At 39.8% G+C, this 14,893-nt stretch overlaps 1 protein-coding gene across 2 annotated transcripts in view; it reads left to right on the top strand.

The window, feature by feature from the left end:
• LOC126083318 (aldehyde dehydrogenase 1A1) overlaps window positions 1-14,893 on the top strand; it is a 169,003-nt gene that overhangs the window by 115,809 nt on the left and 38,301 nt on the right. For both annotated transcript variants that reach the window (XM_049896928.1, XM_049896927.1), the window contains exon 3: window positions 14,418-14,522. In XM_049896928.1, the coding sequence (XP_049752885.1) occupies window positions 14,418-14,522 (105 nt within the window). The remainder of the gene's footprint in view (window positions 1-14,417; window positions 14,523-14,893) is intronic.

Below are 14,893 nucleotides of genomic sequence, written 5' to 3'. Positions count from 1 at the left end.
CCAAAGGTCAATTTAAGTAAACTTGTGTAGCAAACCCTTTGGAAATGCAGAAATGAAAAGGCTTGCAAAATGCAGATCTGGGTTTTGTGTTTTGCCCAAATAGTGAATTGTAATCATATCAGACAACTTCTAATGAATTCATTTCTTAAAATGTTTCCAAGTGATAGGAATTCTTTTCTGAGTTGAAGGTTCTAGTGCAGGGCTCAGTGGATTTTACTAAGCAGTTCTATTAACTTCGGTGTAGCCTGGGGGACATGTTTGATTAGAGAGGCAAATATTTAACTCATTTGAAAGAGCCATACAAGTAGGAAATAATAAAAAAGAAGAAACACAGCATGCTGTAATAACATGACTTTGTTAGATGCATGATTTAAACTAGCGTCAAAATTGAATGACCTAAGTCTGATAATTGGATGAAAGCTTCTGTTTCCAAAAACCTCAAATGAACTCAAATCGTTTAGCGCATTTTGGGAAAGAAAGGATTCTTATTTAGTTCTTCAGATACCTTTGTTTCCATTGGGTGCAGATGGTGTCATTGTTAACAGATAAATATTTACAGAAACAAGAGCAGGAACCAGGTCCACACTTACAAACCCACAGCTAGAGAGAACTAGGAAATGGATCCTGCTTGAGGCGTTCTGAGATTATCTCTGAACTTTGCCTCTTTCTCATTGTTGCATGTCTGCCTTCCTGCCAGAATCTAGAACACACACACACACACACACACAAAAAAAATGTAGCCAGTCACTTTATCAAAGTTAGCTTTATGGTGTGATGCAGAAGGCAAGGTAAGACATGAACTGTTGCAACTCAGGAGAGAGCCATTTTGTTTTCTGAATTAACCAATGAAAAATCAAGAGCATTAGGGTTTAATGGTAAAGGAGAAGTCTCCACTGCTATTTACTCTTTTCCTTACTTGAAACTGTGGCTGGTTTTGAAATCCTAAGGTCTGTTATATCTTCATTTTCATAAGTGCAGCGAATGTGGAAGTTATTCAGCTGACTGTCTGTTTTCCTCAGGAAAGTGTCAGCAGAGACCATATTGTGCCTTTAACATGATTGACCAGAGCTATAAAGTTTATCAAGATATTATTTTCACAAGGTTTATGAAAGGAGTGTTTTTCCATTTAATTTGGTTACAAACGGGAACATGAAAAATGAGGTGAGTCCATACTCCCAAACAATGAATACTTGGCAAAGGTGTGCCCAAAAGATGGCAAGACTCCAGTCTCCCCCACTTGCTTACCTAAGGGTTGTCCTTCATAAGAAATGACGATTTAAAGTACAAACATTTAAAAAACATACAAAGATCAAAATTGGTGGTAATGGTTGGATTATTGCATTACTATTATTAGGGAGAATCTTTTTTTTTTTTTTTTGGCTAAGCCACCTGGGAAGATCTTTGGTAGTCTGGACATCACTGTTTAAAAAAAATTGGCTTTGCAGAAGTTTACGTCTTCCTTGCTTGTGCGTCTAAGGCACCTTTAATGGGAATATTTTTCCTGCTGAATTAAAAAAATAAGCCTCATTTAATAGTTATTAAGCATGTAACGAACAGTACTAGACAAATAAGATAGTCCTTAAAATTTCACAGGCACATGACTAATGTGTTTCCTTTACACAGAGAGATGTTTTCCAGTTTGAAATCTCCTGTCCACTTAAAAGTCATTGCACAAGAATGCCCCTCTAGGGAAACTGACTGACCTAAGTGTTCAAAAGAAGGCAAGATTCAAAGAGCAGACATTTGCTCTTGATTTTAAGGACATTTCTGGGTAAAAATACCCCATGCAAGCCAGTGAATTTTTATTGCCCACACATCTATATAAATCTGTTTTGCTCAGATGGCATTTTATTGTTTGATTTGTTGGCTTCAGCATTTTCACACTTGGAAGACCACCAGTTATTTATGTAATTAAATCTAAACGGTTGAGCTTTTTCAGATGTCAGGCACTTTCATTTTCTCTTTACTGTCCCACCAAAAGAATTGTTGTGAACTTGCACTTGCAAGAGGAGTTGAAAAAGTGATGGTTATTAACTGAGTTTCCTGGTTGCAAACCAAGCAAGCAAGGATTTTAGAGTGTCTGAGAAATTCCCATTTGTGGTTAAGCCCTAAACTAAATCCTAAATTATCTTTCTCTTAATATTTTAATGCCATTCCTTATTTTCACTAGAATAAAGTTGGTGGGCAATGGGGAAGGAAGAGACAAGCAGGACTGAGTAAAAAAAAAATATTAAAATGGGGTAGAAGAGCTACTTGTTCTCAACTTTAAACTGCTTTTCACCCAAACAAAAGAAGTTATTGATGCATTCCTTGGTGTGACTTATTCTCTAGTACTGTCTCATTATTTCTTTATTGGAGTGGATAGAACAGAGATCAAAGTTTTAAAACACTTTCTAAAATGATACTAGCGTTTTTGACATTTAAAGCCTCAGTAACATCATTATAATCAGGGACGGATTACCCAATAAGCAAGGTATGCGTGGGTTTACTTGTCTTTATTTACTAATCTGTAGTGCGTAATTTCACATGGATTTCACCACATTTTTGTTGTGAAAAACGTGAATTTGTGCACTACAGATTAGTAACTAAGCACAAGAAAATTTGTGCGTACCTTGCTTGCTGGTTAATTCACCCTCCTGATTATAATACACGTAAACGCGGCTCCATCCCAATCCTTGTTATTTCCCCATTCCAATTCTAAATGGGGGCCCTGGTGGCGCAGTGGTTAAGCGTTTGGCTGATAACCAAAAGGTTGGCAGTTCGAATCCACCAGCTGCTCCTTAAAAACCCCATGGGGCGGTTCTACTCTGTCCTATAGGGCCGCTATGAGTCAGAATTGACTGAACAGGTTTGGTTTGGTTTTTTATAATCTTTGTCGTATTCATTTTTTCAGAATCCTATGCAGTTTTTCCAGAATTTTCTCTTTTGTCCATCCTTTCCTAGACTAGTTTCCCACAAATGTTCCTCTCATCTCATTCTCTTCTCCTAATTTTTTTGTCACTCTTTCTTGCACAGTCATGTCCTATATAACAAGGATTGCACTGGAGCGAAGTTCCTAAGGTTTAGCCAGGATTTTAGGGATCAAGAATTTTCTCTTACAGCATTTGGTAACTTTATTTGATTTCCATTCTCCCTTTACAGCATTGTCTTTTGCCTTAAAAAAAAAAGAAAAAAGGAAATCCAAGAGAACAAGTTTCTAAGACAGGATTCAACCCTTAAAAATGTTAACTCTTTAAACTTAGCTCTGAAACTTAACTCATTAAACAGTAGTTTGTTCATACTGGAATAGATCTTCATCAGCTAATGGCATTTCACACACACACACACACACACATGCACACACACACACAGAGGAAATATATATGTTTTGTATTGTAGCTAAAATTCATTGTTTTATTCTGTGCCACGGACTGTATTAAACTCTTTGCAATGATTTTATTTCTTCTTCACAATAATCCTGTGAGGAGGCTGCTATTCCCATTTCACAAATAAGAAAACCGAGGAACAAAATCACTTCGCCACCAGGGCTCCTTTGAATGTCTAACTAATTTGTCTTAAGTTGGAGTCCTGGTGGCACAGTGGTTAATGCTAGGCTGCTAACCAAAAGTTTGGCAGTTGGAATCCATCAGCTGCTCATTGGAAACCCTATGGGGCAGTTCTACTCTGTCCTGTCTGGTTGCTATGAATTGACTCCATGGCAGCAGTAGCTAGTGAGAGGCAAAATTTGACGTTGAAAGCCAACGGCAATCTGAGCCCTCAGACCGAGAAGTAACTTGTTTAAGGTCTACACAGCTACTTGGGTTAGCACGTTGCCAGAATCCTGTTCCGTCCTTTATTCTGACTTTCATTTGTCCATGCCTGATTACTGGAGGGGCCATGACCATGAGCCTTTCCAGCTGCTGCTCAGCCGTTCTCAGGCCAGTGGGAGGAAGTTTTGCTGCCAGTTTAGAAAAAGGCAAACAATAGGGATGGTTGGAAGCAAGCATGCTTTCAGCTTTGATCCAAGAGGTGGAATTTGGGCTGGGAGAGGCTGTGGTACAGAGGACTTTGAAATAGGTGTACTGTATCTATGCAAACTACATTTCTTCAACTCCTATAGAATAAATTCTGGCTGGAGTAGGAGGTTACTTTCCTAGTTTTCCGATATTATTATTTAACCCACCTAGGTTAAAGATACACTTTTGATAGCGAAGAGTTATGAATCATTGAGCACTATGGGTGAGGCATAATGTTTTTTTTTTTTTTTTGAACCATTGTCTCTTATTAAATTCTTACAACAAATTCAGGCCACATGCGTTCCCAAAACCCATGCTCTTCACTCATTTCAGTCTACATCCTCCACCTCACCCTTTCTCCTTTTTTCCTTTCCCTTATTTAATAGCAAATCCTGGCGGCATAGTGGTTAAGAGTTCAGCTGTTAACTAAAAGGCCCGCCTTTTGAATCCTACCAGGCGCTTCTTGGAAACCGTATGGGGTAGTTCTGTTGTGTCTTATAGGGTTGCTATGAGTCGGAATCAACTCAACGGCAATAGTTGTTTTTTTTTTTTTTTTCTATTTAACAAAACGTTGAATGGCTTTTCTATGCTAGGTCCCATATCAGAAGGCAAATATGTCTCTTGCCTCTTGGGGCTTATATTCTAGAAGCATGTAGGGGGAGGCATAGGACAGAAAACAAGCAACTGAGTGCTTTAATCACATGTTCTGATACATACTAAAAAGAAGAACATTGAAAGCTTAGAAAATATGAAGGGAAGAGCTTACTGTTGATGAGGTTGTAATGGAGGCTGTCTTTGGGGAAGGGACATTTCAAATGAAGCTGAGGGATGCACAAAATAAGATGGTCATGTAGACTGGGGAAAGCCACAAAGATTCAGATAACACGTGCAAAGACCCTGAGGACAATAGCTTGGAATGTTCGAGGAACTATCAAAAGGCTAATATGGTTGGAGTAAGAGAGAGACTGGGTGAGATGAGACTGAAGATGGAGGCAAGGGCCAGTTTAGTTGATGGATTTTATCTGAGGGAAACCACTGAGGAATATCAGGACAGGATTTATGTTCAAGGCAAAGCTGATTGTGCTGGGCACTGCTTTCATTTGGGACAACTTCTCAGCTCCCTTCTGAGGCAAGCAAATTCTGTTTGCTTGTGGCCTGGAAGCAGTTGAACAAATGGATGGCTGCATGGTACGGTAGTTTAATAAGATAAACCTGGCTTCGATTCCCTGCTCTTCTACTTACTTCACATTAAAACCTTGGCTGAGATTATAATCTCCTTGAGTTTCAGTTCCCTTATCTGTAAATTGGGAACAATAATGACTGCCTTGGAGAGTGGCTGTGGGGGTTAAAGGAGGTAATTTGTGGAAAATGCCTGACGACTTATTCTCGTCTCCCTTTAACCTTCTCCTTCCCAAAATGGCTCCAAGAATTCTAAAATGATTCAGTTCCCCATGGTAGATGGGACTTGTATTGTTTGTCAGAGTTCAAAGCTGCTTTCATATAAAGTAAAACCTGTATAAACGGAACCTGTGTAAGGCGGAAATCTGTCAGAGAAGGGACACTCAAATGCTTTCCATTAAATAGAGATCTATAGAAAAGTGGTGACTGCAGCCCGTCAAAGGCAGAAAACTTGCAAGACCCAGGAAAACAAGGCAGTCCCGTCGCGTTGCAGCTCTCACGGGTTTCACTGTATTTATTTCTTTTGGGGCCCATAATTACCTGATAGGAGGGAGCTAGAGAAAATGTTATTAGTATCCTGTTTTAAAGCTGAGGAAACAGCCCAGAGAACTTGAGTGGCTTCATCAAGTTCACAAAACTCCTAAGAGGGAACTGGATTCTGAATCTTCTCGTTTCAGATCTGATACTTTTCCACGTGATATCATATTTTTTCCCCTAAATACTAAAATTAGTGGTATTGAAATCTCATCGGCTGTCTCTAACGAGGGCTTTCACACTTATTACTTCACTTGTATCATCCATTCCTTACTCTGACTGAGGGAATGAAGTTTGGATGGTGGGAGAGAATAAGATGATTTGGGTAGTGGCTCCCCAGAGTGGATGGACCAACAGAAGAAGGCACTCTGGAGTAGAACTCACATTTGAATGTACATATGAGTCCTTTAGGGGTCTTGTTGAAATGTAGGTTCTGACTCTGTAGGTCTGGGAGGAGGTCTGAAATTCTGAATTGTTAATTAACTGCTGTAGGTTGTAGGTTTTTCTGATGCTACTGAAGTGGTGTGCTCACCAGCAGCAATGGTCTAAAAGTTTGGGGTCAGCCTTTTAATTTTCCTGCAGCGACCACTACCCCGTTATTTAGGGAAATGGTTTCTGGTTCCTCCCAGGAACTCAACCACACCCAGCCAGATTAGAACCATTTACCTTCCCCTTCAGAAAATGCCAGAGCATGGTCACAAACGGGAGACCTCTGGAGTTATTCATTGATTTATCTCCTGGGAGATAATTATTCACTATGAATTTAATATTTTAATGACAGAAAAGTCTGTCTGTGATGTGAAATAGTTTTTATTTTAAGGACAAGTCTCTAGGAAGATTTTACATCAACCCATATCCGAGGACTGCTGTCTTGGCAAGTTGTTTCGTTCTCAGGGACCTGCCTGGCTTCATGAAAATCGAATCAACAAATATCCTAGAATAAATAACATACATCCTAAGAAAGGGTATCATCCGCATTTCATAAGGACTCTGGATACTACCACTGTTCATATGATTTCTTTTATATGAACTTCTCCCAGGGCTTTGAACTGGCTCATTCTGGTTCAAATCCTGCTGAGAGTTTGCATTTTTACCCCCAGATATACTGAATGAGAATCTACAATTTCACAAGATACCCAGGTGATTCTTGTGTATACACAGTAATTTTAACAATATGCCCAATTTAAAACAAATTCTTGTTGAAAAGTAGACTCTGATGCAGTATATCTGGGGGGTGGAAATGCAAATTCTCAGCAAGGGTTAGAACTGGAATGAGCCAGTTCAAAGCCCTGACTTCATCTAACAGATTTGTCACTAACTGCTTGCCAGAGTGAGATGACTGGGCAAGAAAAGTCTTAAAGAGCATTAGAAATAACTCTTTGGAAGAACAATCCAAAGTTAAGGGTTTCTCTGTGCGTGTGTTTTTTTAAGTTGCCGCCAAGTCATTTCTGACTCATGGTGACCCCTTGTGTGCTGTCAGAGGAGGGCTGCACCCCATAGTTCTCAGGAGATGATGTTTCAGAAGTAGGTCACCAGATCTTCCTTCTGCCATGCCTTTGGGTGGACAGACTTCCAACTTTTTCACCGACACATGATTACCGTTCGTGTAATGCCTTACAGAATGGCCTGGTTAATCTGTAAGATGATGTAATACCAGTCAGCATAAAAGAAACCTCGTGGGAATACAGGCATTGTTAAAATAGAAGTACGCTTGTCACAGAATAGCAATTATTTGGCTTAGGGCGGTGGTAGTGTTGGTTTGGGTTTTCATGTGGCCAGGGAATACATTGCGTGTTTACCAGATTTAAGTGGCAGATTAGACAGAGCCCTGTTCAAAAGAACTTGAGCAATGATTGCTTCATAATCAAATATTCAATTAAAATTCACTACTGAAAAAAATTTGAGAAAATTAAATATTTACATAAATCTGGGTTTTATAACACTGGTATATTTTGAGTGTGTGTGTGAAAAAATGATGTAGCATCAGCATCTGACCTCCTCTAACCTCACAAGGGGGAAGGAGAATCATGATCAACACCCCAAGGCTGATTCCTATGAGGTGAAGGTCAGACCTAACTCCTCTCTCCACCATCTTTACCAATTCTGACACCAACCGTCCCTCCCACAGCACTCTTTACTTCTCTGCTGGGTTCGATAATTTATTGCAATGGCCACACAGAACTCACAGACCATGCTCACAGTTATGGGGTTTATTACAGAAGTACCCACTGCCGTCGAGTCGGACTCAAGTAACAGGTTACAATTTAGATTCAGGAACATTCAGGATACAGTTCTTTGATCAGGACGGCCTCTTCTCATGTATGCCTGTAGGCAGGTGTCTCTGTGGCCTTCGACCTTCGGCCAACCTCTACCCTGCTCAGGCAAGTGTTAGAAAGCCCTTTCAGCTCTGCTGATAAGTGCCCAGAGGCACCCCACTCCATCAGTAAGCCTCGGCCCAGAGGTGCGTTAGCTCTGTGGGTTGCCAAGCCTAGCTCTACCAAGTTCCTGGAAACACCCTACTTAGCCAGCAAACCTTCTGCCCAAAGGTGCTCAGCTTTCTTGCTCTGTGGGCCGGGAAGCCCACCACTCTGTCTTCTGCTGGTCTCCTGCCTCTGCTATTACAGATGTTAGATCTCTCTCTTGGTGTCCTGTTTCCAGAAGCTTCTCAACGCAGGGACCCTGGTTCCAAAGGATGCACTTCACTCCTGGCTCTTCTTTCTTGGTGGTGAAGAGATCCTCCCTTGCCACCTCTGGGATTGTTCATTTTAAGCCTAGTGGGATGGCAAAACTGAACAATCCCCTCGTTAAGGTTCCATACATCTTGCTTGCATGGTCCCACCTCCATAGGGTGCCATGCACCTTATTTACCTTATTGCCAAACTATCCAATCCTCTTAGTGGGCCACAACCACCTCATTTGCATAGTCTCACCCAGTTATTTGGTTGGATTTACATAGACTATGCTAGAAAGGCCATAATTAGTAATTCACTGCACCACAGGATATGTGTCAAAAATTCCCCCAAATTACAGGCATAGCCTGTAAAGGATACAAGGTGTTGCTAAATATTACGGCTTCTAATATTGTAATATTTCTGATACCTTTATTATAATGCTGGAATACTTAATGGAAATTTGTTCGATGGGAATTTGTGCAAATATTGCAGGTCTCAAAACTATTCCTGAATAGCCACCTTCTCCACCTCAGGGACTATTATCTGACTATTTCAATTCCTTCCCTGGTACTTTTTAAGAACCTGGAGGAATACAAATAAAAAAACAACTGAGTTATGCTCTACATTTTCATTAAAAAACATTTTCATTAGAAGAGAAAATTTACATTCAAGCAATTGTATTATTAGGTTATGATACTGGTAAATATTAGATATGTACAGAAATTTCTGGTACTCCTACATCTTATCTCTTTGATACAAGGTACATTTAATATACCAAAATTGTTGACAATTATTTTTGTTATCTGTAGTGCAAAGTGAAAATATGGCTCCAAACTGAACTCTTTGGCATCTTTTCTTTTTCCCTGGCTGAGTTGAAAAGGCTGGAGAAATTCTTCAAACAACAAGGAAGAAAGAGTATATGCTCATATTACTGAAGTCAGGTTATAATATAAAACAGAAATGAAAGGAAAACTATACTCCTCCTATTTTGTTTTGGTCACTCTATCATTTTGTTTTCATTCCTTTGACTGCCACTAAATATTTTTCTTCCCATCAGTTATTTCCTCCTTAATTTCCTTTTATATTTTTCTACATTGAATCCAAGTGTTTTCCTTAGCTGCCTTGGATTTTGCTGAGAGTAGTTCCAGTGATGTCCAAGGCTGTCCTTCCAAAGATGTCATGGATTGAATTATGTCCCCCAAAAATGTGTGTATCAGTTTGGCTGGGCCATGATTGCCAGTATTGTGTGGTTTTCCTTCATTTTGTGATTGTTATTTTATGATAAAGAGTATTAGGGTGAGATTGTAACACCCTTACCCAGGTCATATTCCTGATTCAATGTAAAGGGAGTTTCCCTGGGATGTGGTCTGTACCACCTTTTATCTCTCAAGAGATTAAAAAAGGAAAGGGAAGCAAGCAGAGAATGAGGGGACCTCATACCACCAAGAAAGTAGTGCTGGGCGCAGAACACGTCCTTTGGACCAGAGGTTACTGTGCTGAGGTGCTCCCAGACCAAGGGAAGGCTGATGACAAGGACTTTCCTCCTGAGCCAACAGAGAGAGAAGGCCTTCCCCTGGAGCCAGCACCCTGAATTTGGACTTCTAGCCTACTGGACTGTGAGAGAGTAAACTTCTCTTTGTTAAAGCCACCCACTTGTGATATTTCTGTTACAGCAGCACTAGATGACTAAGACAAAAGTTATAGCTTTGATTTCTTTAAATGTTTAATACCACACATGATTTGGGTCAGAAATTCTTTTACTATTCACCCTTCATTCCCCACCCTCCAAGGTTTTTGGAACCTTGGTGAGCTCCTAATGTTGAGGAGAGGAGCCCTGGTGGTGCAGTGGTTAAAGTGCTTGGCTGCTAAACAAAAGGTTCATGGTTTGAACTCACCAGCCTCTTCTCCAGAGAAAGATGTGGCAGTCTGCTTCCATAAAGATTACAGCCTTGGAAACCCTATGGGGTGGCTCGACTCTGTTCTAAAGGGTTCCCAGGAGTTGGAATCGACTTAATGGCAACAGGTTTTGGGGTTTACACTGAGAACAGACTTACACATTTACAACACTTATCACTTATTACCAGTGGAGTTCCTGGGTAGTGCAAATGGTTAACAAACTTGGCTGCTAACCAAAAAGTTAGAGGTTTGCATCCAACTAGAGGTACCTTGAAAGAAAGTCCCGCTAATCAATTTCAAAAAAAAATCAGCCATTGAAAATCCTATGAAACACAGTTCTATAGTGACACACATGGGATTGCCATAAGTCAGAATTGACTGGATGGCAACTGGTTTTCTGTTTGTTTTTGTTTTTCAATCACCCACTATTTAGCAACCAAGTATCTTAGGTTTAGAAATTCACAAAGATGACAAAAATGGAGAATCTCATCAGGCCCCTTCTCACTTGGCATATCCTAAAAGAAGTGCTTTGTGCATTGAAAATGTGATCTATGAAAATCTCTCTGCCACCAAGAGAGTGTTAGCTTCTCTTACAGGATCTAGAACAACTGGGCCAGGTGTGGCCCTTTGGAGGTGATGTGAACTTGGAGCTCCTGCAGTATCTGTTGGAGGGATTCAAGGATTCTGCTTTTTAGTCGACAGGCTCCAAAATCCAATATCAGAAAATATGGTCTTTATTTTGCCCATTACCCAAATTTAGCTTAATCCAAGCCCGAGATGTTTTGATGAAAGTGCTTCTTTATTTAGAATTGTAGCTTTATACCAAAGACGTTAAGACATATTAGCTTTTACTTTGGAAACTTTTTTTTTTTTTTTTTTAAATTGTGACTTATTCTTGAATACTAAACTGCAACCAGCAAAGGGCTACTTGTTTATCAAATGTAATGTGATGTATCTTTTAAAATATGGCATATCTAAAATTTACAGAGTAAAAATCACTTCTTAAGTTATCACAACATCCCCATTAATTGTTTTCCCACATAAGGAATGCTTGAAGTCCAAGAGTATGCAATCAATTCCAACTCATGGCAACCCCATGTATGTCAGAGTAGAACTGTGCTCCATATGGCTTTCAAAAGCTTATTTTTCAGAAGTAGTTCTCCAGGCCTTTTTTCCAAGATGCCTCCGGGTGTACTTGAACTTCCAGTCCTTCCATTAACAGTGAACGTCTTAACCATTTGCCTACCTGGGGACACCAGAGTATGCATAAACCAGCTGCCATTGAATCGACTTCGACTCATGGTGACCGCATGTGTGCTGAGTACAACTGCCCTCCATAGCATTTTCATGGCTTGACCTTTCAGAAGTAGATTGCCAAGCCTTTCTTTTGAGGTGTCTCTGGGAGGGTTTGAACTTCTGAGCTTTCAGTTAGTATCCCAGAGCTTAACTGTTTGTGCCACCCAGGAGCTCCTAGAGTATGTATAAACCCATTGCCATCGAGTCAGTTTCTGATTCACAGAGACCCTATAGGATAGAATAGAACTTCACTGGTAGATTCAAACTCCTGACATTTTGGTTGGCAGCCAAGCCCTTAACCGCCGTGTCACCAGGGCTTCAGGGCATGCATACGGAAAAGCCAAACCAAACCCATTGCCATCCAGTCAATTCAACTCACAGCAACCCTATAGGAATAAACCAAAACCAAACCCACTGCTGTCGAGTCGATTCCGACTCATAGCGACTCTATAGGACAGAGTAGAGCTGCCTAATAGAGTTTCCAAGGAGCGCCTGGAAGATTCGAACTGCCGACCTCTTGGTTAGCAGCTATAGCACTTAACCACTACGCCACCAGGGTTTCATAAAAAAAAAAAAAAAATAGGGTTTCATAGGCATCTATAATTTCCAGTCAATATTGTGAACTTAAAATTCATGTCTATTGTAAATGTGTAATATTCAAAAGTATCCTTACTCCAAAATTCATAACTAGAATATAGTCAATATAATGGCTAAGGACAGAAGAATTTTTGCTTTTATAGCATGATACGTTTTTCCCAAAACTGATTAAAGGCAAAGAGCAAATGGAAAAATGAATGTTGTCACCAGTGTAGATCATTCCCCAGGGCCTAAAATAGGTTTTATAATTATTATCATAAACATCTGTAAGCCTACACTTCTCCATGTAACCATTTTATATGACTACAGTAACAATGATTATCAAAAACATTGGGTTGCATGGTTAGCTGGAGGACAGATACCAAAAGTGAAGCTAATAAAATTAAAACAGAAAAAGAAAATTAAGGTAGTTTCAACCAATAAATTCTCTATAAGAAAGAAAAGAAAAGAGCAATACTTGCCATTCTAGCTCAGTATGTACGCTGAGTTGTGCTTTTATGCTGAAAGCCTTCTGTTTGTGGGAGAACATACCACACTTTGTGATTTGAAGACTGCGCTGCTGTGTCCCACTGAAGCCTTCTTATCTCACGGCTGGATTATTAAAATTGTCTCCAGACAAACCCCCTGAACTCCTTCACATCAATTTTGGGTACTTTTTTGGTATTCCTGAAATGCTTATTTGGTTGTTTTACTCTCTTACTATGTCCAGCATAAAGTAAGTCCAAACTTCTCACTGTGGAAGTCAACATCCACCACAAACTGACTTTGTTTTCTTTGTCTGACCTTATCTAAAACTTACTTCCACTGGAACTTTCTGTTTAGGGCTTATCTTTGACTGTGTTACAAATATCCTAAGATTGTTCTCTTCCTCTGCTCATTGTTCTTCTTTTCCACTAATCCAAATCCCATTTTGCAGGCTGCATTCTCCCAACCCACATCTCTCTCTTCCATGAGTTCCTCTACTCAATGAATTGATTGAAGTACTGCCTCGGTCGTTTTGTTCTATGACCTTCTATTCTTTTACAGGCTGGTCTTGATAGAAACACGTTCTTCTCTTAGAGTGTAAGCCCCTCGAGATAGCCATGGCTAATTAATCTTGAAATTTCTCTGAGTACCTTGTAGAGTATATCTCCTATTTCCCCATTGATTGATATACAACTTTCTGATAACACAAAAGTGACCGTGTGGGATTATGTGAATGTAAGCACAAATTCAAACAAAAGCTAGGTACTCAGTGTTGTATATTAAAGGTTAAAACTGAATAATGCAAAACAGTTCCTGGTAATTTGGAATCCTCTGCAACCAATTTTTTCAGTTACCTTAAGGCTTGCCTTAGTAACAGTAATAACGATAAGCTTGCCTTATTACTTTCGGTTAACGCTCATTTGCAAAACCTTCACTAGCGTTCATCTGAAGGGGGGTTATAGGTACAGTTTAGATGCAAGATTAATAAGGAAGATAGATAGTGCGTACATATTGTAATGTAACTAGCCATTTTTTTTCCTAAGCAAATTTCTTTTAAAATTCTCCTGAAAGTTACCTTTCAGGCAGTAAAATAAAGTACCAGAAAACAGTCACTTATGAGACCAAATCATTCAGTAGCCCTAAATGAGCCTGTTTAGAATCTGAAGTGGAAACTAGAGAAAATGGTTTGTAAGTATCCAGGCCTCCAAAGCTTTTACTTTTACCTCAAATTTTTTGGCTGTTTCAGATAAAAGCAACTTATTTGAGATTATATCCTTCAGTTTGTGTTTTCAAGTACTGAAACAATCTCATACTTTAATGAAATTTAAAAGTATTGCCTTATTTCAGTGTATGTGAGTGTGTGCACTTGTGCCCGCATATGCGCGCGTGTGTGTGTGTGTGTGTGTAAGTAAAATGTCTTAAACTGCCAAACAAAACTGGGAAGAAAGGGAAGAAGTTGTAATGCTTTGGTTTGTTAAAAAAACAGTTGCGTCAAGTTGATTCCTGCTCATGGGGACCACGTGTTTCAGAGGAGAACTGCGCTCCACAGGGTTTTCAATGGCTGATTTTTCAGAAGCAGGTCACCAGGACTTTCTTCCAAGGTGCCTTCGGGGTAGACTCGAACCTCCAACCTTTCAATTAGCAGTGGAGACTATTAACCATTTGCACCACCCAGGGACTCCTGTGGCTTATTAGACATTGTGTAATGCCAGCTTTGTAAACCATTTTTAAAATAGCTTGCATATTTAAATTCCTTTCTATTTATTTTCTCTCATCCTGGCAGATCTTCATAAACAATGAATGGCATAATTCAGTGAGTGGCAAGAAATTTCCCGTCTTCAATCCAGCAACCGAGGAAAAACTCTGTGAGGTAGAAGAAGGAGATAAGGTGAGTTTCCTAGCACTGGTTCCATTTTATGCCAGGTTTCTTTGTCTCTCTCCATTCTGAGGCCCCAAGCTCCACTGCCAGCTTAAGAAGGCATGTCATTTAAAATATGGCTTCTGGGGCTGTCTAAAGAAATTTTCTAAATCGTGCTTGGAGCATAGAGGGCCCTCAGTAGCCATTTAATGGTGATGAGCCTGTGCTTTGGGGTGCTCCGCTTGATTCTTTTTGTGCTTATTTTTCTTGCTTGTTTTTCAATTGAAAGAGTATCCAGGTTCACTGTACCAACTGCAAAAGACATGACTGACCATAGATTTAAAAATAAATCCTTTTCTCATATTAAATTATTCTTTTTAAGTTGCTAGATGAAACTTAAA

Source organism: Elephas maximus, chromosome 9 (assembly GCF_024166365.1).
Source record: "Elephas maximus indicus isolate mEleMax1 chromosome 9, mEleMax1 primary haplotype, whole genome shotgun sequence".
NCBI lineage: Eukaryota > Metazoa > Chordata > Mammalia > Proboscidea > Elephantidae > Elephas > Elephas maximus.
The sequence above is the reverse complement of the archived record's forward strand: the minus strand, read 5'-3'. Positions and strand labels throughout refer to the sequence as shown.